The sequence below is a fragment of the Rhipicephalus sanguineus genome, chromosome 9 (assembly GCF_013339695.2).
Source record: "Rhipicephalus sanguineus isolate Rsan-2018 chromosome 9, BIME_Rsan_1.4, whole genome shotgun sequence".
Lineage (NCBI taxonomy): Eukaryota > Metazoa > Arthropoda > Arachnida > Ixodida > Ixodidae > Rhipicephalus > Rhipicephalus sanguineus.
In genome coordinates this window covers 143,167,759-143,194,996 of record NC_051184.2, presented here as the reverse complement: position 1 = coordinate 143,194,996, position 27,238 = coordinate 143,167,759, and the positions used below count along the sequence as shown (strand labels likewise).

Here is a 27,238-nt window from a genome sequence, read left to right as displayed (position 1 = left end):
ATGCAGAAATGGTTGACCAACGAGGACAAGCTGCGACAGACACTACAGGAAAACGGAGAGTCAGCGATACAGAATGCACCAACGAAGGTACTCGGCCTGTACTGGAACACGGAGGAAGACACATTTCATGTAAGCCTTGAACCACTCCTGGATATAGTCAAGAACGAAAAACCCACGAAGCGAACGGTGCTCCAAGCGACGCCGAGAATTTTCGACCCGTTGGGACTTTTGTCTCCATTCACCATCAGAGCCAAGATCATATTTCAAGATATTTGGAAGCAAGGAATAGATTGGGATGGGTCACTTCCGAAGGCTCTCGAAGATGAGTGGATGAAGTTGACGGGAGAGGTTGAAGACATAAAAGATCTAACTTTGAAGAGGAGCTCACTGATCAAAATCAACACGGACGAAGCTCACTTCGAGCTTGATGTCTTCTCTGACGCAAGTCCGCAGGCATACGGTGTCGTCACCTACTTGAGGGTCGAAGATAGATCGGGAATCGCCTACGTCCAACAGCTGCTCGCGAAAGCTCGGGTCGCTCCTATTATGAGGCTGACATTACCGTGCCTTGAACTCGTGGGAGCTTGCCTGTGTGCGCGGATAGCAACGTTTCTACGCGAGACGCTGCCGAAATGCGATGAATACTTCTGCTGGACCGACTCGAACATCTGCCTATGCTGGATTCGGTCTTCACCCACTAAGTGGAAAGCCTTTGTGTACAACCGAGTGATGGAAACTCAAGAGCGCACCGATCCTAGTCGCTGGAGTCACTGCGCCGGGAAAGTCAACACAGCTGATTTCCTAACAAGAGGTGTGTCAACCCTGAATCTTTGCACGAGTTCGCTGTGGTGGCTTGGCCCCGAATGGCTCATTACGCCTCAAGGAACTTGGCCGAGACAAGAAGAGAACTTCGAGAACTCACCTGAAATGTTACGTGACGAAATAAACCCAACAGAAAACGTGGTTCTAATGGCCAAGAGCAGAACGCTGGAACCTCTATTCGAGGTTACTAAATACAGTCGCTGGAAGACAGCCCTTCGAATCACGGCTTGGGTGAGGAGGCTCCTTCACAACTGCCGAGCAAGTAATGTTACGAGAACAGGAGGTCCTCTGTCGGCTCAGGAGATTGTAGAAAGCGAAGACACGTGGATCAGGACTTTGCAAGCACAGAGCTTTGGAAGAATATTGTGGCCCTAACCTCTAACACAGCTCTCGACAAATCGTCGGCCATACGAGACCTTCACCCTTTCGTGGATAACAAGGGCATGATGATCAAGACTCGCCTAGACAACGTAGAGGCTTCGGAAAAAGTGAAATGCCCCGTGCTGTTACCTGCAGATCATCGTTGCACGCACCTCATTGTAGAGAGCGAACATCGACGTCTTCTGCACAGTGGTGTCGGTGTCACACTCACCGAGCTGCGTGAGAAGTTTTGGATAGTGCGCGGCCGTCAGTGTGTTAAAAAGGTGATTGGCCAGTGCAGTGTTTGTGCGAAGTTTCGACTGAAAGCCGCTTCAGCTCCAAGAGCCCCGCTACCTATCGACCGAGTCTCCAAATCTCACTCATTTGAAGTCACCGGCGTAGACTTCGCTGGCCCAGTTTTTGTAAAGAAAAGCAGCTCTGTGAAAACATTCATTGTGGTGTTTACCTGTGCTGTTGTGTGAGCAGTTCACTTACAGCTTGCGAGTCACATGACAGTGAATTCTTTTTTTTTGGCCTTTCGTCGTTTTATTTCACGTCGTGGCTTGCCAAGTATAATTTATTCTGACAATGCTCTAACGTTTAGGGCAGCCAGTAGTGAACTGAAGCTGTCTTATGGACTTCTACGTGTTGTACAGGTACAGAATTTTTGTGCATCCAGTGATATCACGTGGATGTTCATTGCTGAGCGCGCTTCATGTTGGGGAGGTTTTTGGGAACGAATGATTCGAACAGTGAAAACCTGCCTCAGGAAAACTCTAGGAAAAGGATTCTTCAGCTTCGAGCAGCTTGATACGTTACTAAAGAAGGTCGAGGCAGTGATAACCTCTAGGCCACTGACATATATTTCTGACGATACTGCCGAAGCAGAAATACTGACTCCTTCGCACTTTTTGTCAGGTAGACGTCTCACGGCCCTTCCACAAGCACAAATTAGCGAGATCTCGGGAGGCCGCACAGAGGCGCTGCGCGCATGGAGACGTCGACAACAAAAACTAAATGAATTTTGGCAACGATGGTACAAGGAATACCTACCGACGCTAAGAAGCGCGCACAGCAGGTCACAGAAGCTCGGAAACAGTTCAGTGTGTGGTGATGTTGTCATTATTAGAGATAACAAAGTGCCTATCACGTTTTGGAAATTAGCTAGAGTTGTTGAAATCTTAAAGGAGAACGATGGGCACGTCAGAGCATACAAAGTCAGACTAGCAGACGGCACGGAACGCACGAGACCGGTTCAACTTCTTTGCCCTCTAAAACTGTGAACGTGACATTGTTGGCCACGGAGGATGTTGGGAATTATGTTCACGCGGCGCTTGGATGAAGACGAGGAAGAGGAATGCGCGCGACTAGAAGAACGTTGACGGGCAGCTTCCAGGGTCTACTCTACTCTACTCTGCTCTACGCTTGTGACGGATCTGTTGTCACCATGTTGGGACGGCTTAGCGCTCTGCGCCAATAAACCCGACAGAAGTGTCTTTTTTCCACAGACCACTTCAGTCCACAATACTTAATCATAGCCTAACGTTGCAAGTTTAATAGGCGAATGCAGCAAGAAAGCGAGAGCATCAAAGATTTCTTGATGGAACTCAAGAATTTGGCCAGGAACTGGGAGTTTAACCCTTTCAGCCCTGGATTTTTTATTTTGGTCGGGGACATTTTTTGTGTTTGTTTTCCTAATAGTTATGACATCAGAAGACCACAAACGAAAAATTGAGCCATTGGTGCAATTATTAATGGATTTACAGACATGACATCAAATTAGGTCATCAGGGCTCAGCGGTTGTGAAATGAGAAAAATGGCATCTTTTTTCCCGCTATTCACTAGAGTACACAAAATGTGAACCACGTCTCATTTTTCAATGTGATACTCAATGAAACAGCTTCGGTACGTCGACCCGAAAATTGCGCTTAGCCGCCTCAGCTGACCCGCCACGGCGTCATCCATGACTTCGGTCAAGGTTCTTCTTTTTTGTGGCTCCCAGCTCCGCAAGCATGTCATCATTTTGGTGTCAATCGCAGTGGGGATCATTGAAGAAGTATTCCCCCAAGAATGGCCAGTTTTGGTTTCATTTCCGAGGTGTTAGGGGAAATGCTGTGTCATGGTGTCAATTGACACCGCCAGGGCCGAAAGGGTTAAAGATTTTCTGAATGATGCTCTGAGAGATCGTCTAGTAGCAGGGTTACGCGACCTAGCGACGCAAAGGGTTCTTTTTGCAACAGAACGCTTAACTATTGAAGGCGCATGAAGAATCGCGCTCGAGAAAGAATTGGTCGACCGCCAAACGAAGAAACCAGACTTAGAAGAGGCGAGACCGATGGAAGTTAATGCGGTGCGTCCCAGTTCCAAAGGAAAGAACCGTGCGTCCAGTGATGAAAAATATTGCACAGCAAAGAAAAAGAGCGTCTGTCATCATTGTGGAAAAAGCCATGATCCAGCTAGATGCTGGTACCGAAACGAGAAATGGCGAGCATGCGCAAGGACCGTACATTTGCAAGTAATGTGTCAAGCGAATAAAAAAGAGGACGAATAGTCTGAGGAGTCCCAGATCTATGATGTCATATTATGCGCATCAGGAAGAAAACGGGTCTACGAGGTATTGGTAAATATTGAAGGAACGCCCATACTAATGATTTTGGACACTGGCGCGGCAGTTACTCTTATGCGTGAAAGCGGTTTCAAGGACAATTTTACGCAGATCAAATGCAACCATTCAACTGCTTCCCTCAGGACGTATACAGGAGAACCACAAAGATTGAAAGGAAAAGCAGATGTCCGAGTAGAATGTAACGGAGGCAGCGGGGCGATGCCGCTCCATGAGGTAGAGGATCAGGAGAAGGGTCTGCCAACGCTTCTTGGCCGCGATTGGATAGAAAAATTGCAGCTTGACTGGAAAACAGTGTACTCGGTTGGAGAAGAGAGAAAAGGGAGTTTGCTGCGAGATAGGTTTCCAGAGGTATTCCGTAGCGCGCCTGGAGTATAGAGGAATTTTGAAGCAAGAATTGCCATAAAAGCAAACAGTAGTCCAGTATACTGCAAGGCATGACCAATTTCATTTGCTCTCAAGGAAGAAGTCGCCGCAGAACTGCAAAGGTTGGAAGAAAACGGAATCATAAAGCGAGTAATGCAGAGCGATTGGGTATCACCTATTGTGGTAGTTCCTAAATAGAGAGGCGGGATAAGGCTCTGCGGATATTATTATGGAACCATAAATCAAGTGCTTAAGACAGATTCCTACCCCCTTCCTCTTCCGGAAGATTTGTACTCTATGCTTGCGGCTCCTAAAGTGTTCTGTGTGTTAGACATATCATCCGCTTACCAGCAAGCGCCGCTTATTGAGTATGCAAAACCGCTGCTGACTGTGAATACACATCTTCGATTGTTTGAGTTCCAACGACTATCATTTGGAACTGCAAATGCACCGGCTATATTTCAAGCAATGATGGATAAGGGGCTAGAAGACATCCTTCAAGTTGGCTGCTACATATACGATGTCATTGTCGCTGCAAGAAGCACAGATGATTGATACAACACAGTGGCCAAGGTTTTAGAGCGACTGAGTCACTACAACCTCAACCTAGAGAAGGCAAAATGCCAATTTTTTCGCGAATCTGTGATTTCATGGGACACAAGGTTTCAGTAGACGGTGTCTAACTGAAACCGGCCTAGATCATGGCAATTCAAGATGCCCCAGAGCCGTCGAACCTTAAAGAATTTAGGGCATATTTGGGGTTTCTCATTTTTTACGGGAAGTTTTTAGCGGACTTAGCCACGGTGGCTGCGCCCCTGTACGAGCTGCTGAAGAAAGACCAGAAGTGGTGCTGGACGAAAGAATGCAAGCAGACATTCGTGACAACTAAGACAATGATCTGCGACAGTGAAATCGTGACACTTTACGACGTCAGGAAGCCGTTGGGACTCAGCTGTGACTCTTCAGCCTGCGGTCTCGGGGCAGTGATTTTTCACTAAATGCCCCGATGGCAGCGAGATGCCATCAGCGTTTGCCTCTCGGACATTGGCAAGGAGGGAACGCAATTGCGCACAAGGTGAAAAAGAAGCTCTCGCCATCATTTTCGGCTTGCGACGTTTTCATTGCTACTTGTATCGCCGGCACTTCAACCTTCACACGGATCATCAGCCTCTCCTACGGCTACTCGGACAAGATAAACCAGTACCACCGCTTGCAGCAGCAAGAATTCAACGGTGGGCGATGACGCTGGCCGCATACCAATACAATCTTAAAATATAGAAGCGGAAAGAACATGCAAGTAGCTGATGCCTTATCAAGATTGCCGCTATCAGTGGAAACGCATGACGACGGACCTGAATACTTGGTCGTTTTCAATGCCACACCACTCACTGACAGGTTGCAAAAGAAACCAAGAGTGACCTTGTTTTAAGTCCGGTGGCAAATATACGCTCACAGGATGGCCAGCCAGGTACCCAAGCGAACACTCTTAAAAAAATGGAGTGACCCTCTCTCGTTTAAGGGAGAAACTGCGATGTCCCCAATGTTCGTATTCAAATGGAGGAACTTTCCTGCCTTTTCAACGGAGAAAGCGTTCCTCCCCCGTCAAAATCAAGATGGCTGACGCCAAGCCAGTGAAGCGAGCAATTGATTTAGGCCTAGCGAGTGCATCTATTCTCGACTGATAAAGAGTATGCGGCACTGGTAATCACAAAACATGGTCCCGCTAAGCTCAATATCGAACGATATGACAATACAATCAAGCATACAAACCTGTGGTGATGAAAACTTCGCGAAACAGAACGACGGAACTCGTATGTTTCGCTCGGCCAGCGAGACGGCGTACACTTTAAAAGAGACAGATACTGCAAAGGAGCTCTCACCCGGAGACTGGACGTTAGGCTTGCTGTCTTTAATTCTCGAAGCATCACGCGGTGCAGCGACGCTATCCACGTGTTCACGGGGCAATAGGCCCCGACATGTGCCTCCAAGGTGTACATTCTGTACCATCAAAACAATCCCGGCGCAGCAGAGCATAGTTTGATAGATAGATGTTGAACAACATATAAGTAGATGGAGCTGTGAAAGCGCCACAGCCGTGAAATAGGTGGTAGCTGGCACCATCTATAAGGAATAAACGATAATAAAAGAGGTGTTTCTGACTGCGGCGGCGTACGTTGATACTACGCTATACATTTCGGCAAGGTGGGCCCATTCACGGATTACTCAAGGACACCGGAAAGTTCATACACATTTTATTAATACGCACACATTCACTAGGCAGACACAGAGTACACACACTCACTGATTTCAATACACAATTCATTCATATATATCATCATCATCATCAGCCTGTCTACGCCCACTGCAGGGCAAAGGCCTCTCCCATGTTCCGCCAATCAACCCGGTCCTGTGCTTTCTGCTGCCACGTTATACCTACAAACTTCTTAATCTCATCTACCCACCTAATATTCTGTCTCCCCCTCACGCGTTTGCCATCTCTTGGAATCCAGTCAGTTACCCTTAATGACCACCGGTTATCCTGCCGACGTGCTACGTGCCCGGCCCATATCCATTTCTTCTTCTTGATTTCAACTATGATATCCTTAACCCCCGTTTGTTCCCTGACCCACTCTGCTCTTTTCCTGTCTCTTAAGGTTACACCTAGCATTTTCCTTTCCATCGCTCGCTGCGTCGTCCTCAATTTAAGTTGAACCCTCTTTGTAAGTCTCCAGGTTTCTGCTCCGTAGGTAAGTACCGGTAAGATGCAGCTGTTATATACCTTCCTCTTGAGGGATAGTGGTAGACTACCATTCATGATTTGATAGTGCTTGCCGAATGAGCCCCATCCCATCCTTATTCTTCTAGTTATTTCACTCTCGTGGTTCGGCTCCGCAGTTACTACCTGTCCTAAGTAGACGTACTCCTTTACAACTTCCAGTGTCTCGCCCCCTATCGCAAAGCGCTGTTCTCTACCGAGATTGTTCCACATTACTTTAGTTTTATGCATATTAATTTTCAGACCTACTCTTCTACTTTCCGTATCGAGTTCAGTAATCATGAGCTGTAATTCGTCTCCCGCGTTACTCATCAAAGCAATGTCATCATATATATATATAACCTTTAACATGAACAATTCACTAGAGACGCGTACATATAGACGCATTTACACATACCCCTCTATGAAGCGCAGGCCCCTATATAGTCACTGAATTACGGCAAATCATGATGGCATAAGCGATGTGTCATTTTGTAACGTTAGCTACACTTGCCTAGCTGGAGCCGATTTCGCGTGGATCGTCAAGAGCCGTGCTGCGCATGCGCGAGGATCAGTGCGGAGCCGGCATCTCACGCGCTCTCCGCCACCGCCATGTGCGGCTTGCCGCCCCTGGTGGCGGAGAGCGAGAGGAGTGGCGTAGTAGCAGGGCAGACAGACTGGCGCCGGCGCACGCGACTCGCCGCTGCTGCTCTGCGCATTCGAGAGGGATGACGTCGTAGCCATGGCGCGCGCAGCTATTCGCCTTCGTTGTGCAGTCGCCGTCTGACAATGCGCTGGTGCCGCTTGATAGCGTCTCTGACTGGCGTTTGCTAAAGCCCCTTGATCTTTGAAGTCGAGACGCTCTCCTCCACGCGCGCGTTTTCCTCCTCAATTCTCCTCGGGTTTCTCCCCTCCCCTGGCCGGCGCGGTGCGCACGGCACGCTGAACTCTCCACTCACTCGCCGCAGCCGCAGTATAATCACTGCGCGCGCTTGTTTAATCGGCCCCATAAAGCATTAAATGAGAATCTGCCCCTTAAGAAGCAGTCGTGACGAAAGCTTCCAACAGAACGTAAGGGAGAAATATAATAATTTTTAGACGCTTTGGAGCGATTCCAAAAAAAAAAAAAATGAGTATACCAACTGGCGGCAGAGCGGTTTAGTTCTCCGTCGCTGCTTCGGCTGTCCGTAACGCGGAGGTAATGTAATACGGATATAATGTAAGCAGCATAAAGTATAGTCGAGAATTTTGTTCCTAATTGTTGTCTTGATGAGCTCAAAGAAGGTAGCTAAGAAGGAATGTGGTGGTTTACTTAAAATAAATTGCTCGAAATGAGTGGGCCCGAAGCCTTTTTGTGCCAATGTCGCTGTAAGACACGTACGCACGCACATATATACACGCGCGCATACACACGCGATACAGGCACGCGCGCATACACACGCGATACAGGCACGCACGCATGCACACGCGATACACACGCACACGCACATACACAGGCGATACAGACACACACGCACATTTTTTGAAAGATAATACGTATACCTTGTGCGCGTCACTGGAGCAGCAGTAAGCATAACAATCAAGCTAATCCTAGACAATCTGGAAAGCTCAGAATAATCAGGTGAACCTTTGCTAACGCTACGTATATCCTGGCATAGCCGAGCTAAGCCACTGCAATTTTTTTCTTCAACAGTTTACCATTTCATGGCTTCAACCCAATATACGCAGACATTATTAAATTGTATCTATGGCTTAGGCAAGCGCACCAAATAACCTAAGGCCGCATAATATTGAACGATATAGTTACAGAGTTGATTAAGTTAATGCGAAACCAGCATATCGAGAACGTTCATACCATTCCGACGCCATTTTGAAGTAGCGCCATCTTTCGACGGCGGCCACAGACAAAATTTCCCTCTCTGATTTCTTTAGTTTATATAGTTACTGTGTGAGGGCGCAACACTGAGTGTAGATCCTGTCGCCTTCGTTGAGTGGTGTGCGTCGACTTGGTTGAGTGGTTTGGCGTTGACATCCGTTCACATTCTATTTAAGCGTTGACCACAAGTATGACGATGAGCCATGGATTCGTGCAACGGCTAGCCCTTCAATGACAATGCTTCTGATGCGGTAACGGCCGTCTCAGTTGTGTATACGTACGTTACAACGCGGGTCGTGTGAAGAAACAAGACAAGATGGCCTCGCACCGGACGGTGTTCTTTCGAGAGCGATGTCAGTGGCTCTTGGTGTCGCGGCAGCTCGATTACATAGTAGAGAAACTAGCGCTACGCCGCGCCAATTCGGAATTATGATAATAATAATATCTGGGGTTTAACGTCCCAAAACCACGATATGATTATGAGAGACGCCGTAGAGGAGGGCTCCGGAAATTTCGACCACCTGGGGTTCTTTAACGTGCAGCTAAATCTAAGTACACGGGCCTCAGACATTTTCGCCTCCATCGAAAATGCAGCCGCCGCAGCCGGGATTTGATCCCGCGACCTTCGGGTCAGCAGTCGAGCGCCATAACCACTAGACCACCGTGGCGGGGCAATTCGGAATTATGGAAAATAACGCTACCCACACTACGTGACGTGTTCTGTAACATTTCAGTACTCTGTAACTACATACCACTCTTCTACAGTTAGGTCACAGTATTCGCCTGCCGTGTCAAGTTGCGATCACTGTGCGACGACTGTGTAGTTGTCGTTGTGGCGGTGGTTAGTCTTGCGTTGCATTTGGAATACGCTTTTCACAAATGTGAGTGAGAGTGTTAGTGAGCACCTACTGTGCACAGCTGTTATTAGACGCGCATCTTGTTTTGATTTTCGCACGCCAAAGCAAAATCCTGAGAACCAGACATATATATTGCACACGTGCATAAGCCCGTCCTAATTCTCAGTGACGGCATGCGTAATCCAAAACGAATGTGATCGATAATTTTGGCTTAATTGACAGACGTTATTGACTAATTTTTTAGATATGTGCAATTATGATGCAGTTTAACGTTAATATGCGGCCACGGCGGCCGCATTTTGATGGGGGCGAAAGGCAAAGATCACCCATGTGCTTATGTCTGGGTGCAGGTTAAAGAGCCCATTTGATCGAAATTAATCCGCAGTCCCACACTACGGCGTGCCTCATAATCATATCGTGGTTTCGACACGCAAAACTCCAGCAAATATATATTATCGTACTTTCACGTGTGCACTGTCCAGCGGTACCACGTTTGCTAAAATGTTGTTGAGAAAAATTGACTTTCATGCTTCATTTTTTTGCTTGTAGTATTGATAGGTACTATAAGTGCTGGTGCAAAACTAAAAACGCGTGCCCTTGCCAAAAAATCGAATTATTGGTGTACAGTCTAAGGTGTTCATTAAAACAGTACTGTTTTGTTCACGCTGTATTTTTGACTAGCAGATCGTGCACAAGCGTATGCAAGCAACACGAGACACACGAAAGTATGCGGCGCATCGCGCACACGCCGAGCGAATAAAAAAACACGAAAAGACAAGCGCCACAGACGTTACTCAACACATTGAACAAAAACGATGAACGTCACTTGTATATTGCTCGCATCTATCCTAGGTACAAGTAATCGCACGCGACTGGCCGAGGTCGGGTTGTGCTGGATAGTCTGAGGCTTCCGAGTGAGCGCGAAAGGGCGGCCGCTCTGCGCAGCACGGAATCACGGCGTGACTCGGCGTGCGCATGCGCGCGCGCGAGATCACGTGGTTGACGAGAAAAGTTTCTCCTCTGGCGCTTGCCGCAAGAGGGCGCGACAAGTAAAGCGTCCTCAAGGGAGAAACTCGCTGTTACGAAGGAGGAACGGAGCCCGTTCCTCCATTCTCGCTCCCTTTTTTTTAGAGGGAAATGCAAGCATTTTGGAGGGGCCGAGATGAACTGTCGATTGAAAAGGACTGCCTTACGTGGGGTAACCGAGTCATTGCGCCCAAGATCTTGCAACCCGATGTTCTGTCCCTACTGCACGGCGCACACCCGGGTATGACTCGGATGAAGATGCTTGCTCGATACTATGTTTGGTGGTCTTCCCTGGACAGAACGTCCCTGGAGGAAACTGTCACATTTGTCAAAGTGTGCTTCCAGCCAAAACCACCGGTCCATTGCAACCCTGGCCCTATCCTACAAGAGTTTGGCAACGCGTTCATGTCCACTACGCTACAAGGGATGGCTCTAATCTGCTGGTGCTGGTCGACGCCTACTCAAAGTTTAGAGTCACTAGAAAAATTGAGAGTACCGCAAAGGTACGCTGCACGCGGGCAACATTGAGCGGCGGCGGCCATTTCCCTTCCGGACCGTCCGACGCGTTGGTAGCGTGTGTTGAGAAGTGACCGATCTCTTCGCCTCGATGCCGTGTTACGCTCGGCGTAACTACAATATGTGTGCGTGTTTCTTCAAAAGCATATCAGAAGTGGTTTTGAGTCAACGACAGTCTGAATTGACTGCGCAGTAAGCGGTGTGGCTAATGAAACGTGCGGCGAATGTTGCCATGTGGTCGCGAGCTCACTTCGTGGCTTCATCGGTCTCTTTTCGTTTCACGGCCGGGTGTGTTCGCAAGGTCCGGAGCTGTAGACATAGTTGCATTAGCGTAATGACCGTGCGAGATGCCATTTACTTTGACACTTGGTGAATGTTGACTGTATGCGCTAGCTTTGCAGTCGGTGTTCAGGTTCACTTCGTAGCGGATTCGAGAACATTATCGAACATCGAGAACATTCAGCATTGCGTCGTTCGACTGATCGCTGACGCATATCTTACTTGCGCACCATACTTGCTGTTCAGCTGGGTGTTATCTGTAATAGAAGTGGTGTGTCTACGGTAAGTGGAAGTTGTGCGTGAAGTATTTGTCTCGGTTCGGAACGCCAGCAGCCGAACGCATGGGCGAATCGGCGTGCGGTAGGTAAGGTGCATCTTATTTTGCGAATACGTTGTCATTTCCTAACAGATACGTAGAAAATAGGCCATCTAAAATAATTGACATCGCTACTCAGTTGTATCATTTCCTTTTTTTTATCTCCTTAATATTCCCAACGTTGCAGTGCATTTGCAAATATTTTGCTGTGTTGACAAAGTTTTATTTCTTTTTTTTGCGTTGCGAGCGCGTAAACGGCTGGGGTTCGGATTCTGCACTGCTTTTAATTTCAACATTTTTTTTTCGTAATGCACTCTTGTTAAGACTTCCTTGATGCAGTGCTTTATGTTATCTTGATCAGAAATAGCACATCCCGAAAAGCTTTAACGCGCATGCTACTGCAACACAGTGTGTATATAGATCTAGGGCTCGCTTGAAATCGATTCCCTCAATGCGTGAGAGGTTAAGCCATTTTTTTCTTTTTGCTGTGACCATTTCTCACCCGCTAAACAGTATTGTAAGGGTACGCTCGGCGCAATGCAGCATTAGCAACATTCTTTTTTGAAAAAAATAAAATACGCTTAATAACATTGCCTTATACCAAGTTAATCTCACAGAGTTCCACGCTTCAGTTTTCCGCAGTTGAAAATGATCATACGACAATTGCCGTCAAGGTATGCAGTAAACAGTTATTATTTTATTAAGTCTTCGATTTCGCTCTCGTGCGTGACACGCTTATAACTCGAAATGCATGCACAATCTGTCCAACAGATCGAGATATAAACAGCCGAGCAAATAGAAAGGTATGTATGTAGTTTTCAATATCGCTGAGCATAGCGAACCGAAAAGGTGAAGTATCCTCTTGCATGAGAGGTTTTCCAGCAACGTTTTAGTTCACTACAGAAAGGAATGTTCTTCGAGGGGGGCGAATTCATTCCGCTGCCAACTATGCAGCCACGTACAACGACGCTCTTTGACGTTAATGTTTCCCACACGGAATGAAAAAATATACGAAATTCCCGGAGTAGCTCACCAGCAACGTTCGGTTACTGGTGAGCTACTCTCTGGTATCTGCAAGACACGTTTAAAAAAGCGAGGAAGCACTTTTAGGGACCGTGGTACTGCGAAATGTCCAGCCGCGCTCTGCACTAAACGCGCCCGCACCCAAAGCGCTTGGAAGGGATATGGCGGCGAGGGATCACGTGATGTAAGTAAGCCAATCGCGTCGGCCGCGGCGCGCGGAAAACAGATGCGATACTCTGAAATTTTTCTAGTGACTCTATCAAAGTTGACTAAGTTCTGCCTCCCTGCGACAATTAGTGCAAAAACTATCCAGTGTTTGAACCACAACCTACTGTACTTGTGACCTGCCCAGAGAGCGGGGGTCTATGGGAGCGCGCGTCCCCGCTCTCGTTCAACCACTCGTCGTAGGTGGCGCTACCTATAACCTGTTCGCCTGCTACTCTACGACCGTTTGGACGACTCTGGAGTAAATACTCCGGTATTATGTGACGAACTGCGGCATTATGTGACTGTTTCTGCAAACTTACGAAGGGTAAAGTAAGCTATTCAGTGCGGTTTAGTATTTACTGCACACTGGTTGACTAACGGGAGAAGCCGTACACTTGCTTAGTGTAGGACAGATGTGTCCTTTTAAATGCAAAAAAAATCGAATTCACTTTCCGTTGTATTATTTCCGAAGTATTTTGCATTGATGCATAATAATTAAACGGTATGAGTGCTCTGCGCTGGCGAAACATCACCACGAGCGTTAAAGCTGTCGTCAGCGAGCAGGTGCTGACTAGCGCCACAATGCTCGTAGGTTACGTGCCTAGCGGCAGGAGGTATGAACTAGAACGTGGGCGCTGGAGAGGGGACATCTGGGCAGGTCAGGAGTACGGTAGGTCGTGGTTTGAACAACGTCTTCGCAGCATATGGCTACCCGGAGGAACTGGCGACGGATAACGGTCCACAGTTTACTTCGGGCGAGTTTCAAGAGTTCCTGCGACAACGTGGAATTAAGCATACGAGGACGCCTCCATACCATGCCGCATCCAACGGAGCTGCAGAGCAGCATGTTAGAACAACCAAGACGGCACTTAAGCAAGTACTCGCTGACGACGGTGCAAGGTTAAAGCGTACTATGCAAGAGCATCTCTGGGATTTCTTGCTGTCATACCGAAACACACCAAATTCGGTTACGGCAAAGACGCCAGCTGAACTCTTCTTGAAGCGTTCACCCCGTGTAAAGTTGTCTCTGCTATATGCCAAGCTTTTCAGATAACATGTTGGAGCGTCAAAGAATAGAGTCTGAGCGTCGCAACCACCGAAGAGGGTCGATCGAGTACTTCTCAGTCGGTAACATAGTATATGTAAAAACGGTGGGAGCTGAAGTAGAATCTTGGCAGGAGGGAATTATCGAGCAAGTGGTCAGCCCAGATACATATATTGTCAAAATCGGTGACCGCGTGCGGTTCACCCATGTTGATCTCTTGCGAAAACGATGTACACGTGCGGCTACGTGCCGCTGCACTCAACCGCAAGGCACAGAAGCTTGTGAGGACATAACCGTCCGCGAACCCTCGCACACCGAGCCTTCTTCAGAAGGAAACAATGTAATTCCAGGTAGTGACCTTGATGAGGGCACTTCACGGGGGGTGTTTCGGGACGAACGCAACGTGCAGAGTCGTGACGAAGTCGACGAGGACGATGGTGTTCCTGACCCATGAACAACAAAAGCGATAGCGTCTACGTCGGTTAATTACCAGCACCACCGTTACGGACGAGCAACCGTACCCGAAGACCTCCTGACAGATTTCAGCCTGGAGACATCAAGAATTAGGAAGGGAAGCAGGGCTGGGCAGTATCGCGATACAAGAGTATCGCGATAGTATTTCAGAGATACTTTTGAGTATCTGTATTTCTGTATCCAGATACATTTGAAAAATGTATTTGTATCTCAGTAGTGAAATACATTTACGATGTATCGCCTGTATCGCGATACTATGCAGGACACGGGTATCTCGTTACATTGTTTTTTTGGTGTCGGAAATGAGTTGAGGCGTGTTTCCAATGAGCGAATGACGTTTTTTTTTCTTTTTTACAAGCAAAGGCGCGCCGCCAGTCGCCGACAGATAGGGCGGCGATGGTTTCCCCTCATACACAGAATGGTCCATGTGGTAAAGCGCGCGACGCCGCAGACGGCAGAAGCGCGGGAGCAGTGTTATCGGCCTCTGCCGACGAACGTCGCTCTCTCTCAAGGTCAGTGCAGCACGCCTAATTTTTTTCGGGTGCCAAGCCATTACTTCGCGACCCCCAGAGCCGATACTGCCTTGGAACAGGCTTTGCAATGCTTCGCGTGCGTTCAGTTTCCAAAGCGGCGGCACTTCCAAAAGCAGTTTCTGTAGTCGCGGCGGAAGTGACTAGATGATGGCTATCTTTGACGCGCTTTCAGCCACCTCTCCAATGTCAGGGTGCGTTCCTAATTGATTACATGCGTGAAACGGTCTTTTGTGGTAGCAGGCTCCCCCACCGCCGCAGCCGACTTCGCCTGTTGCGGCTTTTTGAAATGGGTGCTGGTAGCATTGGTGGTGGTGACAGCTTCATTGAAGCCGACAGGTCAGACGGCTGAGGATTCCGAAGATGGGGACCGACTTCGGATTCTGAACAGTCAGAACAACCCAAGTGAGGGCAGAAGTGTTTCGGTATCTAGATGACCCGAGAAGAGATATTGCCACGCTGCAGGGCATTCCGGCTGTGAAGGCGGTATTTATTCACTATTACACGAATTTGTGCTCGCCTTCAGCGGTAGACAGGCTCTTTCTTTCGTGAGTCTTGTGCTGAGGCTGAACTGACGCTGTTAGAAGACAGCCCATTTGAGAAGCCTACAAGCAACCTTCTCAGCAAAGCAGATCTTCAAAAATAAATGTGTACTTTTTCTCAATTCATTGGTGTTCATTAGTGATTCGAGTGATTTGCTTAAAGTGTGCTATTTCTAGCATAGCTTAGTTTGTTAGCCAAGTATGTGGATTTCGGTGTCTAATCCTTGTTACTGTTGCTGTGAAATAGTGTACTTTTATTGGAATTGATACTTGTAATTATGTCATTATTACTAATTATGTACTTTGTCCGCCCCCCGTCCCCTGCAATGTCTTAATGGCGCTGAGGGTACTGTAATAAACAAATAAATGTACTGAACGTTTCGATGCGCTGTAACTTTAATTACAGCATTATGCTGCACTAATAGGTATCTTTGCGTAGTATGAGCATCCTTGAAATAAAAAAGTATTCCAGTATCTGTATCGCTGTAACTGTATTCCGGAATGCTTTTTTCGTGTTATTGCAAAAGTATCTCCGAAATATCCCGTTACGTTAAAGGCAAATGTATCTCAGTATCTGTATTTTAGGCTTCCAATTCATGTATTTTGATATCTGTATTCCGGAATACTTTTCTGAGTATCTCTGCCCAGCTCTGAAGGGAAGTGTGTTCTATCCAAATAAAACGCCGGGCGTGTTGCTTCGGCGTCGCTAGCGCGAGCTTAGGGGCGCGCGTTCGATGTGAATAAAGATTCATTCTTCCTGGCACCTCACGCCTGTTCAGGCGCTCCTGTCTTTACTGCGTCGGCACGAAGCCTTCTCGGACGCCGGCGTATAGGCGGCGCTCGAACCGTACGCCTGCCTCAATATATGTCCTGGCTGAATAGAAAAGTCACGTACGCCAGTGTTCATGCATATTGTCACATCCCCTTGACATCAGAGGACCTTTCGCCCCAGCTAGTCGCTATCGCTACTGCCTCACTGCCATCGATCGGTACAATGGATGGCCTGAGGCTTTGCCTCTCGAGGAAATCACCGCGGAACACGTCTCCTTGACCTTCATCACCGGCCGGATTGCTCGTTTCCGCTCCCTTCGCCGCATCTCCACCAACCAAGGACGACAGTTCAAATCGCACCTTTCCAGGCTCCTCGGACTGACCATCATTTTTGAGCACTTAAATACCACAAGTTACCATTCGTCACAATCGTTCATTACGTCACATTTTAGTCACACTGGCAACTTCAGCAGGAAATTAAAGGACCATCAAAGAGACGTGTGCTACAACAAGAAAGTGTCAAACGTCCTCGCTGAGCACGCCAATAATCACGGTCATTTCATCGAGTGGGACAACGCCGCTATAATAGCGAAGGAAAAGAAATCGACCACGAGACTACTTTTCCAATATGTTTCTATCCAGACGACTGAGAACACTATCAACAGGACAGATGGGAATCTACCTGCCAGCTACACCCGTTCATTACGTCACATTTTAGCATAAAAAAGCGACACACGGCTCTTGCCTGCTTAGTGTGAACAAGGAACCCGTATGAGTCCCAATACGTTTTTGTGTTTTTCACCTTGACTTGGTCAGTGACCGCATCGACATCCTCATCACGATACCTGACCAGACGAACGATCGTCGATCTTTTGACTACATATCATACAGAACTAATTACGGACAAGACGTCGTTACGAAGATTCGCCAGTTCCTGTCGCTTACTTCAAGAATAGCTGCCTTCAAGTGCCATTTGCCGTTCAACCAGACGTGCAAAGTGGAAGGCCTTGTGCCAAAACGTCTACGCTTGAAGACTCCGGTAGCGTCAGCGTGGGGCCACAAGATAATTCGTCAAGCCAAATTAGTGTCGGCACGCGTCCAAGAATGCCGACAAACAATCAAGAATTTGAGAACAAGACGTTCATCGCATGGCCTCAACTGGAACACGTCATTTTTGAGGACTTCCCAGACGTACAGCTTCGCCCCAACTTCATGGCGACTCTTAGGGAACGCAACTGCAGAAAGTCGCAAAAAAGCAAACTGGACGCACTCAGGCCGCCGGACGACGCCCAAACTCAAACCGGCGTTCTGAACTTGTCCTCGTACAAAGGTACTGCATCGGAAGTGGCCGTCCTACGCGAAGGATTCAATTCTGGCGCCTCACCGAAACGGACGAGAGTGATCTGCGCCGTGGAGCGAGCCGTCACACTGCTTCCTCACGAAGTAAGGGACGAAGCTCGCACGCGCGCTCTCTGTGTTCTGTCAAAGTGGCGGACGCATGGCCCTCGTGCCCGGTTTTCACTGACTGAAAAAGAGGCCATCAGGGCCCCCTGAACAATACCTCCGTTGCCATACTTCCTGCGGACAACGGAAATGCCGTCGTGGTACTCAACAAAAGTGAGCACAATCAGAAGGTGATGGATTTGCTCTCGGACGTCGACACTTGTACGACGATGCGAAAAAATCCCACGACAAGCCTTCAAACGAAGCTGCAGAAACTGCTCTCGAAGACTTTTTAATTTGCACCGCCTCAGCCGAAGAGCTTTTACTATTGCCTTCTGTGTACTAAGGGATCTGCACCCGAAATTTGCGGTCTACCAAAAGTACACAAACCATGCATTCAGTTACGGCCCCACGTCGACTTCACAAGATCACCACTGCACCGACTTTCGGGTCACGTACACCAAGTGTTGGGCCCGCTCGTCGGAAAAACAGCTACACACATTGCCATTTCCTCAGCTTTCGTGGAAAGAGTTCACGACATTGCCGTGAGTGAAGACGACGTAATGGTGGCCTTCGACGTCAAATCGCTCTTCACTTCGGTCTCTCTCGACTGGGCCGTAGCAACACGCAGAGCGTTTCTTCCGTTGGCGGACGAAACGCTCCCGGAGCGCACACCTTTAGAGGTAGCGGACTTGTGTGAGTTACTGGAATTTTGCTTAAGCAACACGTACTTCACCTACCACGAGCAGAGTTAGAAGGAGATCCACGGAACTCCGTCTCCGTTACTACGGAAAATTTGACATGGAGGTCATTGAATAGAAGGCGACGGCCGACCTCGTTCCCAAGGCCAAGATATTCGTCCGCTACGTGGACGACTGCCTCTGCATTGTCAATAAGAGTGACGCCCCAAGGCTCCTGGCTCTGCTCAGCTCTATAGAAGCCGCCATATAGTTAACCTCCAAATTTGAGTGTGACAGCGGCCTCCCGTTCCTAGATGTCCAGGTGAGCCGTGCCGGAACTAGGCTTTCGTTTGTGTGCACAAGAAAGCCACGCATACCGGACACTACCTGAATTTGAATTCTTCTGCCACGTTGTTTCTTCCCTGGTGATTTGGGTACAACGTATTTGCTCTAGTGACGATACAATGATGAAATAGCATCAAACAGTACAACGAGAACTATTGACGAACGGGTACCCGAAGAAGTTCATTAAGAATGTTGAGGATCGTGTCCTCCATCCGAAGCCATCGCAGGGCAGGTCGTTTCGAAGACGTGCCGGCGTCTCGCATGTTCCTGGGTGCAGCGAAGCCCTAAGCTGTATCTTTTCAAGATAGGACCTTCGCGTTGCGCACATGCCATCCAACAAGCTTAGGAATGGCTTAGACAGCAAGCGATACGCCGGTGTTGTCTAAAAGGTGCCATGCGAAGGCTGCAGCTGCAGCTACATCGGCGAAACTGGAAATTTCACCAGGAGATTAAATTAACATCAATGGGACGTGTGCAACAACAAGAAAGCGTAAAACGCCCTGGCTGAGCACGCCGATAATCACGGTCATTTCATCGATTGTGACAACACCGCTATCGGCACCGTGCGTACGTTAGGAGCCGCTACAGTCGCGCGCTGCCTCTAGCGCCAAAGCGGCCACGGCAGCAGATTTGGCCGGATAAGGGAGCAGACGACGCAGGTGGCGGCAAGCCACTGCGCCGTGTTTTGGTGCTTCGCTTGAGGCGTTTTCTTTCCCGTTTGCTTCCAAAAGACGTCAAATTGTTAGCAACTGTCAGAGAACGTAGCGTTAGCGCGTGCGCTTCTTTTCGCCAGACCTCGTGTGTCCTCAGGCGAACGCGGCAACATAAAATGCATGAGCTGGGGGAAGACAACGGAGGTGACAAGCTCGTTGAGCGAAACTGCGCACGTGTAACGCGGGCCGCCTCGCTCACTAAACAATCGCAGCTTATCACCCTCGGGCTACGCGGCAGCGAACTCAGGGCAGCTTCAAATTGGCGATACCAGCAATTTCACTGTCACGGCCGCTGAATAAAAAAAAACGCTTTCCATCGAACGGCCATGGCACTGTATTCGCTGCGCCGACTTAACCAGTGCTGCCGAGTTTGTCGTTGCAGTTCGTGTTTTGCTGCCATAGCACTGCAAAGCGTGCCACTTATTATTACTTTTGGATTCAGAGAGCTATACGTGATATAGGTAGTTTCTTCCGAGGAGCTAATCTGAAGAAGGGCAGAGACTTCCTCGAAGCGGGGCGCGCTCACGGCGTCGTGGAAGAGGTGTTGCTCGGCAGATCAACAATCACGGGCAAATGCACCCCCCATAAAAAAATGCCCCATCTATTCAAAAAACTCACTTTTGTCGTTGAACGAGTGCGATCCACCGTTCACGCCGATTCCGTTCATATTCTGTAAATGGAAACCGGTAAAAACGCGTGCCCGGATAATTCCTGTAGGTGTTATTGCACCCAACAACGCAGCAAATATTCCTGGAGTTCGGCATTCTTACGAACAGCGCAACCGACACAACACGAACTGCCCGCGAAAATACCTCGCGCCGTCACAGCGGGAACGTGGAGCGAGCAGGGGTGCAATTGCGGAGCGATGTTTTATGCTATATTATTCTTATCCTATATTATATATTATTATTATCGCTGATGGCATTGACGACGCAGACCGACCGTCGCTCTGGCCACTGACCAAGAGTGAAAAGCACGAAACGTATAGTCATCGTAAAAGGCATCGTTCCTCGATTTCACCCCATTGCGAGCGCGTGAGAGCATCCCGCCAAATTTCCGCTTCTTGCCGCTAGGGGCCCCTTCGCTCGGGCAGCGGAGTTACGTCTGCACGGAGCCTATAATAGCGAAGGGAAAGAATTCGACCACGAGACTACTTTTGGAATCGGTTTTTGACCGGACGACTGAGGACATTATCAACAAGACAGATGGGTATCTACCTGCCAGCTACAACCGTTCATTCCCATTGACTTACCGCACATAAATGCCCACAAAGTGGACGAGGGAGTGCCCTCTTTCGTAATTATTTTAGGGGGTGTGATGTCGCATTACTGACATCACACAAAGTATGTAGTCAATCAAGATAAAATAACTTATGAAATATACATATGAAAACGAAACATACCAAAGAAAAATAAAACGAAGAAAAGTTGAAATTACTATAAATCCATAAAGCAAATTAATAAGGGAACAATAATACGATGTCCGACGCCATAGTGAACATATACAAAACGCAGAAAAATTCGATTTTCCTTTGGGCTATCTTAACGCAATGAATCAGTTTTCTGACAAATTTAGAGCTAGGACAAGTTCTCTTTTAGATTGAACGTTCCGTCTCGTTGGACATTCTGTCTCGCCGGTCACGTGACTCATTGGAGATTCCGTCTCGCTGGACATGCCGTCACTGGACATTTAGGGTCTCAATCTTCTACCTCATTCTCTTCGCCCACCCCCGCTCCCCATTACCTCGCGTCCGTGGCGACGCTACTCGTAAACCACCTGTTGAAGCGCCGCCCCCTGCGAGCGGTTATTAAAGTGAACGAGAGCGGTAAGATGGGCTAGTTGGTATATTCTTCCTTTTTGTCTATAGTTGTCCGGGCTATTGCCGTTGACAGTGCTGTAGTATACTTCTGCAAAATGTACATGCTAGCGTCCATGTTCTCTACTGTTTGCCCGGACAGACATCTCCCATTTTCTTCGCCGTTGCTGTAGGCACATCTATTGGCCCCTATGTGGGTGATCCGCACTGTAAACCCATTGCCCATTGGGAGCCCACGCAATGCGTAATAAGTCAATTTAATGTTAAGCCAAGCATAAATCACTAAGCAACAAACAAAAATTTTTGCGCAAATAGCAAATATAAGGTGAAAACTCACGTCACTGTCTCATCGATTACATAGCCAATGACTCGTATGGCAAATCCTTCATACATGTCGAATGTGCCCGGATAACTAACAGATTTATCTCGGCCCATCTGAAAAAAGAATGCTTCCATATAAAAATAATGTCAATCGCTCAAGAATACGCACGTAAATATTTTCATGAATTTTACAAATGATTGACACTAACGTGGATAGAGTGCCGATCAGCAAATGTGCAACAATTGGGAAAAACAATTAAATGCTTCATCGGTACATTAACAAAGACAATATGACGGAAGTGATGAATAAATTCAAATATATCCCACAAACATCTCTAATTCATTTGTCAATATATGTACATGTTATACACCTATTATACGAATTTTCTCGTCATTCCCAAAAACTCAGCATATGCACAAATATACCGCGCGAGGAAGTCATCGACCTAGTAGCAAACGGGGGCAGTCATCGCGACAGTGTTATTGGTCAAGTGACGGGTGTTTCAAGGCAAATAAAAAAACTGATTTTCACAGAAGGAACACAGGGGACTGCCCCTGCTGGGATTGCTAAACTTAATGTCAACAGGATTGCAAGTAGGGCCACTAGGAACAAGTCGTTCATCATAGCACTAAGAGAGAACACGTGACAAAGAACTGGCGAGAGTATCAAGACGCAGAGTCTTCGCTGCTTCGTTGTCCTATTACCGGAACTGTGCCTCGTGTTCACGCTTAGTACTATTATAAGCGTTAGGATTTGCATGCTGAAATGATAAACGCCACTGGGGCTTAAAGAATTGCGGCAAGCCACTGAAACTAGAAATTCAGAATAAAAAATTGGCCGCGTATCTGCGTGCTTCGGTGCAAATGTCGTGTAAAGACGATAGAAGAGGCGCTGTGTGAGATATGGACGCCATCTGGCAATACGTCGGGAAACATGAGTGCTGTGTTGCGTGCTGGTAGTCCCGGCGCAGCAGCAGGCGAAGACCGGCGGTGACCAACGCGACCGGCGGGGACGCCAGCCAGCCCGAAAACGCGGTTTGGCGCGAAGCGCTGAAGCAGAGAAACGTCCGCACTCAACGAGTACTCTCCACACACTCTTTTATTTACACGTCGCCTGGGTAAAACAGGAACGCCAGAGCGGCGCCCACAACCGGCAGCCTGAAGGCCGCCCACAACGCTGCTTTTTCATTTTTTAAATATTTTTTTCACCTTCTTGGCCTTCTCAAAACTAAAGTTTTTCAACACCAACCCATGGCATTCGTACAGTGCAATACAGAACCGAAACCGAAACACAGCAATGAGCTCGTGCGAAGGGCACGGAGGAAGGCAAATTTCAGCGCAGTCGCTTTTTCAGCTTTGTTGAAACAGCGCTCACTAGACGACGACGAAGTAAAAGAAGGCACACGACAGGCAGCGCCTGTCCTGTGCCTTCTTTTACTTCATCGTCGTCTAGTGAGCGCTGTTTCAACAAAGATGAACGCATACCAACCCGCTCAAGCTTCCATTCTTATGCATTTTCAGCGCAGCTTAAGAAACTAGGGTCCTTAAAATTACGTATGTATGCATTTTCTATTAAAGGAACACGCCACCTAATAATTACGTAGAGATGTTGCACCTCAGATATGCATGATATTTACTTTTTGATCGACAACGTTCACAAGTATGAACAGCCATACCAGTTCAAGAGGGCTGGCCCTTGGTCAAGTGGTTCAATTTTGGCCGAGTGGCTGAATCGAGGGACGTGCCGACAAACAGAAAGACAGACAGACAGAAAGACAGACCAAAATTTCTGCGTTTAAGTTCCCCAAGAAAGACTATCGTCTTTAAAATTGCCTCTCAATTATATAAAATGGATCGTCAACGCAGGTTCTTACTTGCCTCTGACGTCCGTTTAGTGTAGTGCAGCCCGCATCGCTTCGAAGCGTTGGTAAGCGGCCATGTTTAGCGGAACATCGTGGAATAGTTGTCTTCACTAAAGAAGCACCCCAACAATACGTTTCGCATTGAAAAAAAAAGAGTCCTAATTTCGCCGCAAGGACGAGTCAATGAGTGCGATAGCAACAAATCGAAATGTGACACGACGAACGGCAAACCGCTCGAAACTTGCAGCGCGCTGCTCAAGCACAAAGGAGGCACTAAAAGCACACTTTCAGGGCGAGCGCGAACCAACAACTGCCACAGCACGACGCTTGCAGTGCGCTGCTCAGACGAAAAGAAAGAGGCACGAAAAGAAGGCACCCGAAACGCCGACTAATTACAAAGGCGCAGAACAGCGGAAAAGAAAGAAGGCACGAAAACTCAGGGCGTCGGAACGAAATGTTTTAGGAGCTTGCTCCTTACGCTCGCGCCTTGTCCGTAACCGCCGGCGTGTACACTACTTCTCATTGGTCCCACCAGGAGCGCTGCTGCGCACTCTCCGGTGATTTCAAGCATACTCACTAGATGGCGCGCCGCCGCTCAAGGCGGCACACACCCGCTCGGCGCATGCGCTAGTTAGGTGACGGCTCGAGGGCCGCGCTTCTCGTTTGGCGCGCTTCCTTTCTCTTCGCCGGGAGCTCACTAAGTGAACACTCTTCGTTGCTGCTCCGCAGCATGAACACCCCAGCCAAGGCAGCAACGCGACGGGCTCGCAACGTAGCAGCAGCTCAAGCTTGCCGCTAAGACCCTGCGGTGAGAGCCCGGGAGGCCGAACTGAAGAGGGCTAATTTATATATAACAACGTTGTCACGTTTATATATGATGGTAGGGTAATCTGTATGCAGGATTCGGTGTTACCCGATCATCTCCGAACAAGCTCCTCTAACATCATTCACTTCGTGGATATGGCAGTGATTTTGTTGTTTTGTTTTTAGTTTTGTTCCACCGCAAAAAGTTGCGTTGCGTTCATGCTTCGTAACGACAAAAAAATGTTGCATAACGGTTCGTAACGGCTTTTTTGTATGCAAAATATGGCTGATATCTCTGCCATAGGAATCGGTATAACGCGAAATTGACACGCGTCTCCACAGGCGCATTTGAGCGTTCTGCATTCTTTCGCCCTAAGCACGAATGAATGAATGCTACAGCAAGAAATTGTAATGTCACTCGAATAAGGGCAAGCAGGTCGAAGCTTGCAACGCGCTGCTTAAGCAGAAAAGACGCACGGAACAACATACACAGGATGCGCGCGAACTAAATGTCACAGTTGCAACTTATTTCTGTGTGAGCAGCGCGATCCTTTCGCAAAAGCGGCCGCTGCAGTGAGCGAAGTGACCTTCGTGCTCTCAACGCAAACTTGCCCTGAGAGCACAAGACGTAGAAACTAGAGTTACTGGATAGGCTACCTTTAGGTAGCAGAGTTCCGCATAGGTCGGGCTAGCAACCGAAGCTAGGCGGTGAAGTCGCACTCGTTTTTGCAGCCTAAATGCCTACCGTGTCCCTGATTAACATGTCTGGCGTGTCGAACACCGGGGATATATATTGCCTGTCGATGACTAGTGTTCAATCAGTGCGCTGCAGCGGCGGTGTCGAGAAATACCAAAATCGGCTCGAGCGTGCGCTTCTCCGCAATGAATGGTTACTACCGGCGTTTGGAAGACAGATGCGGAACTAATGGTAGTACTTAAAGGTAGTACATACAGTAACTCTACCTAAAGGCAGTATATACAGTAACTCTAGTAGAAACCACCGCCATTACGTGATAAGCGCGCGCACGATCGACCGCGCCCTGTAGAGGCACGCGCAAATCCGCGTGGGGCGACGACCTTTAAAGCGCGCTGCACGAGCCATTCGCGCAATCTCGCTGGTGATTTGAATGAACATTAAACGCTGTCTACATGTTTCTAATTTGTGAAACTGCGCGTGTTTGATATATATTGCCAGTACAACTAACATTCAATAGCGCCATTTGTAGCCGTTCTCTACGTAACGGCAAGGCAAAAATGACAACGGATGACTAATGGCGGTGTTCTTGTGGTTGGCGCTCTTTCGGCCCATCTTTTCGCTTAGAGTCTTTACTAACTCTATGGTACGAAATGTTCGACACCTGGTCGTGCATTTGCTATCCCAGCGCCCTACAGGGTTCTTTCGCTTCTGCGTTCGCTGTGCCGGTTTTCAACCTATCAGACAGGCCGTTGCGCTTAAGTTGTGGAACTGTGTTGGCGTCCAGTGCAGCCCTTCAGCCCTCCTCTGTTCTTGCACAGTGCAACACTGGACCTCTCGGGAGAATGGTGGTGACTCCGTCCACTCAACTGAGTTTGATTTCGGTCTAAACTCGACGTCGTCACAGAACTCTCCCATCAAAGCATTGCTGAGAAAGTCCGAAGGTGCTTCGCGTTGTCACCGAGCGAACTTGGCTGTACTAGTTTTATCTGTCACAAAGTTGGCACTAGCTCCTATGCAACCGCTCGACAGATCACTCGTCGTATTTATGCTTCTGAGCGCGATGGTATCGCAACGCAGGAGGAAGATAAGCTACAGCGTCGCGGGATGTCTCCCTCGTTCTCGTGAAACAGAACGATGGAACCATGAGGTTTTGCATTGACTATCGCCTCTTAAACAGCGTAACCAAGCCCGTTGTATTCCCTCTCCCATGCCTCGACCACGCATTCTATCGGCTTCATGGGGCCAGATAATTCACAACACTCGACCTCCTATCCATCTAATGGCAGGTTGGCATTGATTAAGACGACGCAGAAAAGACAGCTGTTATCACACCGGACGGCCTGTATCATTTTATTCGCCGTGCATTTGGGCACTCTAATGCGCCTGCTCCGTTTCAACTACTAATAAACCGGGTAATTCGACCCTTGAAGTGGTCGATGCCGTTGGTTTACTTGGACGACATCATCGTTTACACGTCGATGTCTTCAGAACACCACCGGCAATCGTAGGTCGTCCTGTCAGTCCGAGATCGTGGTCACCCACCTGTCCGTCCGAGCTGGCGCCCGAGATGGAGGGATCCGCCGTTTGTCTTTCTTGTCTTTCACTGGTTTGTCACGCTTTTCCTCGTGTTTGCTGTTTCCTTTTTTTGTGCTGCATGTTATTTTCATGTGCTCCGGCTCCAATTTCAGTTTCTCTCGCCAGCTTTCGGCTTCCTCTTCGGCTTTGATTTTGTCGTCCTCTTTTGTCTTCCTGCCAGATGCAGCCTCCTCGACTTCAGCCTCGTCACCTTACTGACCAGCTGCCTGCAGCACTAGGAGACTTCAATTTAGGCGGTGTTTTATTGCGTTCAATTTTCAATGTGATCTCCTCCCATATGTTCTAGAATTTGCTAAAACGGCTGCTTGGGCGAGTTGGTTCATGATTAAGATTCATGATTAAGTTCAAGATTAAGCAGCGCTATGTGTGTGTGTCCTTCCTAAATGTTCCGTCTTTTTGCGCTGGTAAATCTATCTTAATAATGTTCTAAAGCTCGTGATCACCTTGGTTTTCCTTTTTCTTCTTCTCCTTTTTCAGTTTTCTTTTCATCGTCGTCAACGTCGTCCGTTACTCTGTCTACGTCCTTCACAACGTCGTCGTCGCCCCCGACATCAATGCCCTTTGAGTCGTCG

At 48.2% G+C, this 27,238-nt stretch overlaps 1 protein-coding gene across 1 annotated transcript; it reads left to right on the top strand.

Moving 5' to 3' along the window:
• LOC125759991 (uncharacterized) lies at positions 1-26,884 on the top strand. The gene is made up of 3 exons (XM_049419539.1): positions 1-811; positions 1,210-1,453; positions 26,827-26,884. The coding sequence occupies exons 1-3, from the start codon at positions 1-3 to the stop codon at positions 26,882-26,884; spliced, it is 1,113 nt and encodes a 370-aa protein (XP_049275496.1).
• Positions 26,885-27,238: the final 354 nt, after the last annotated feature.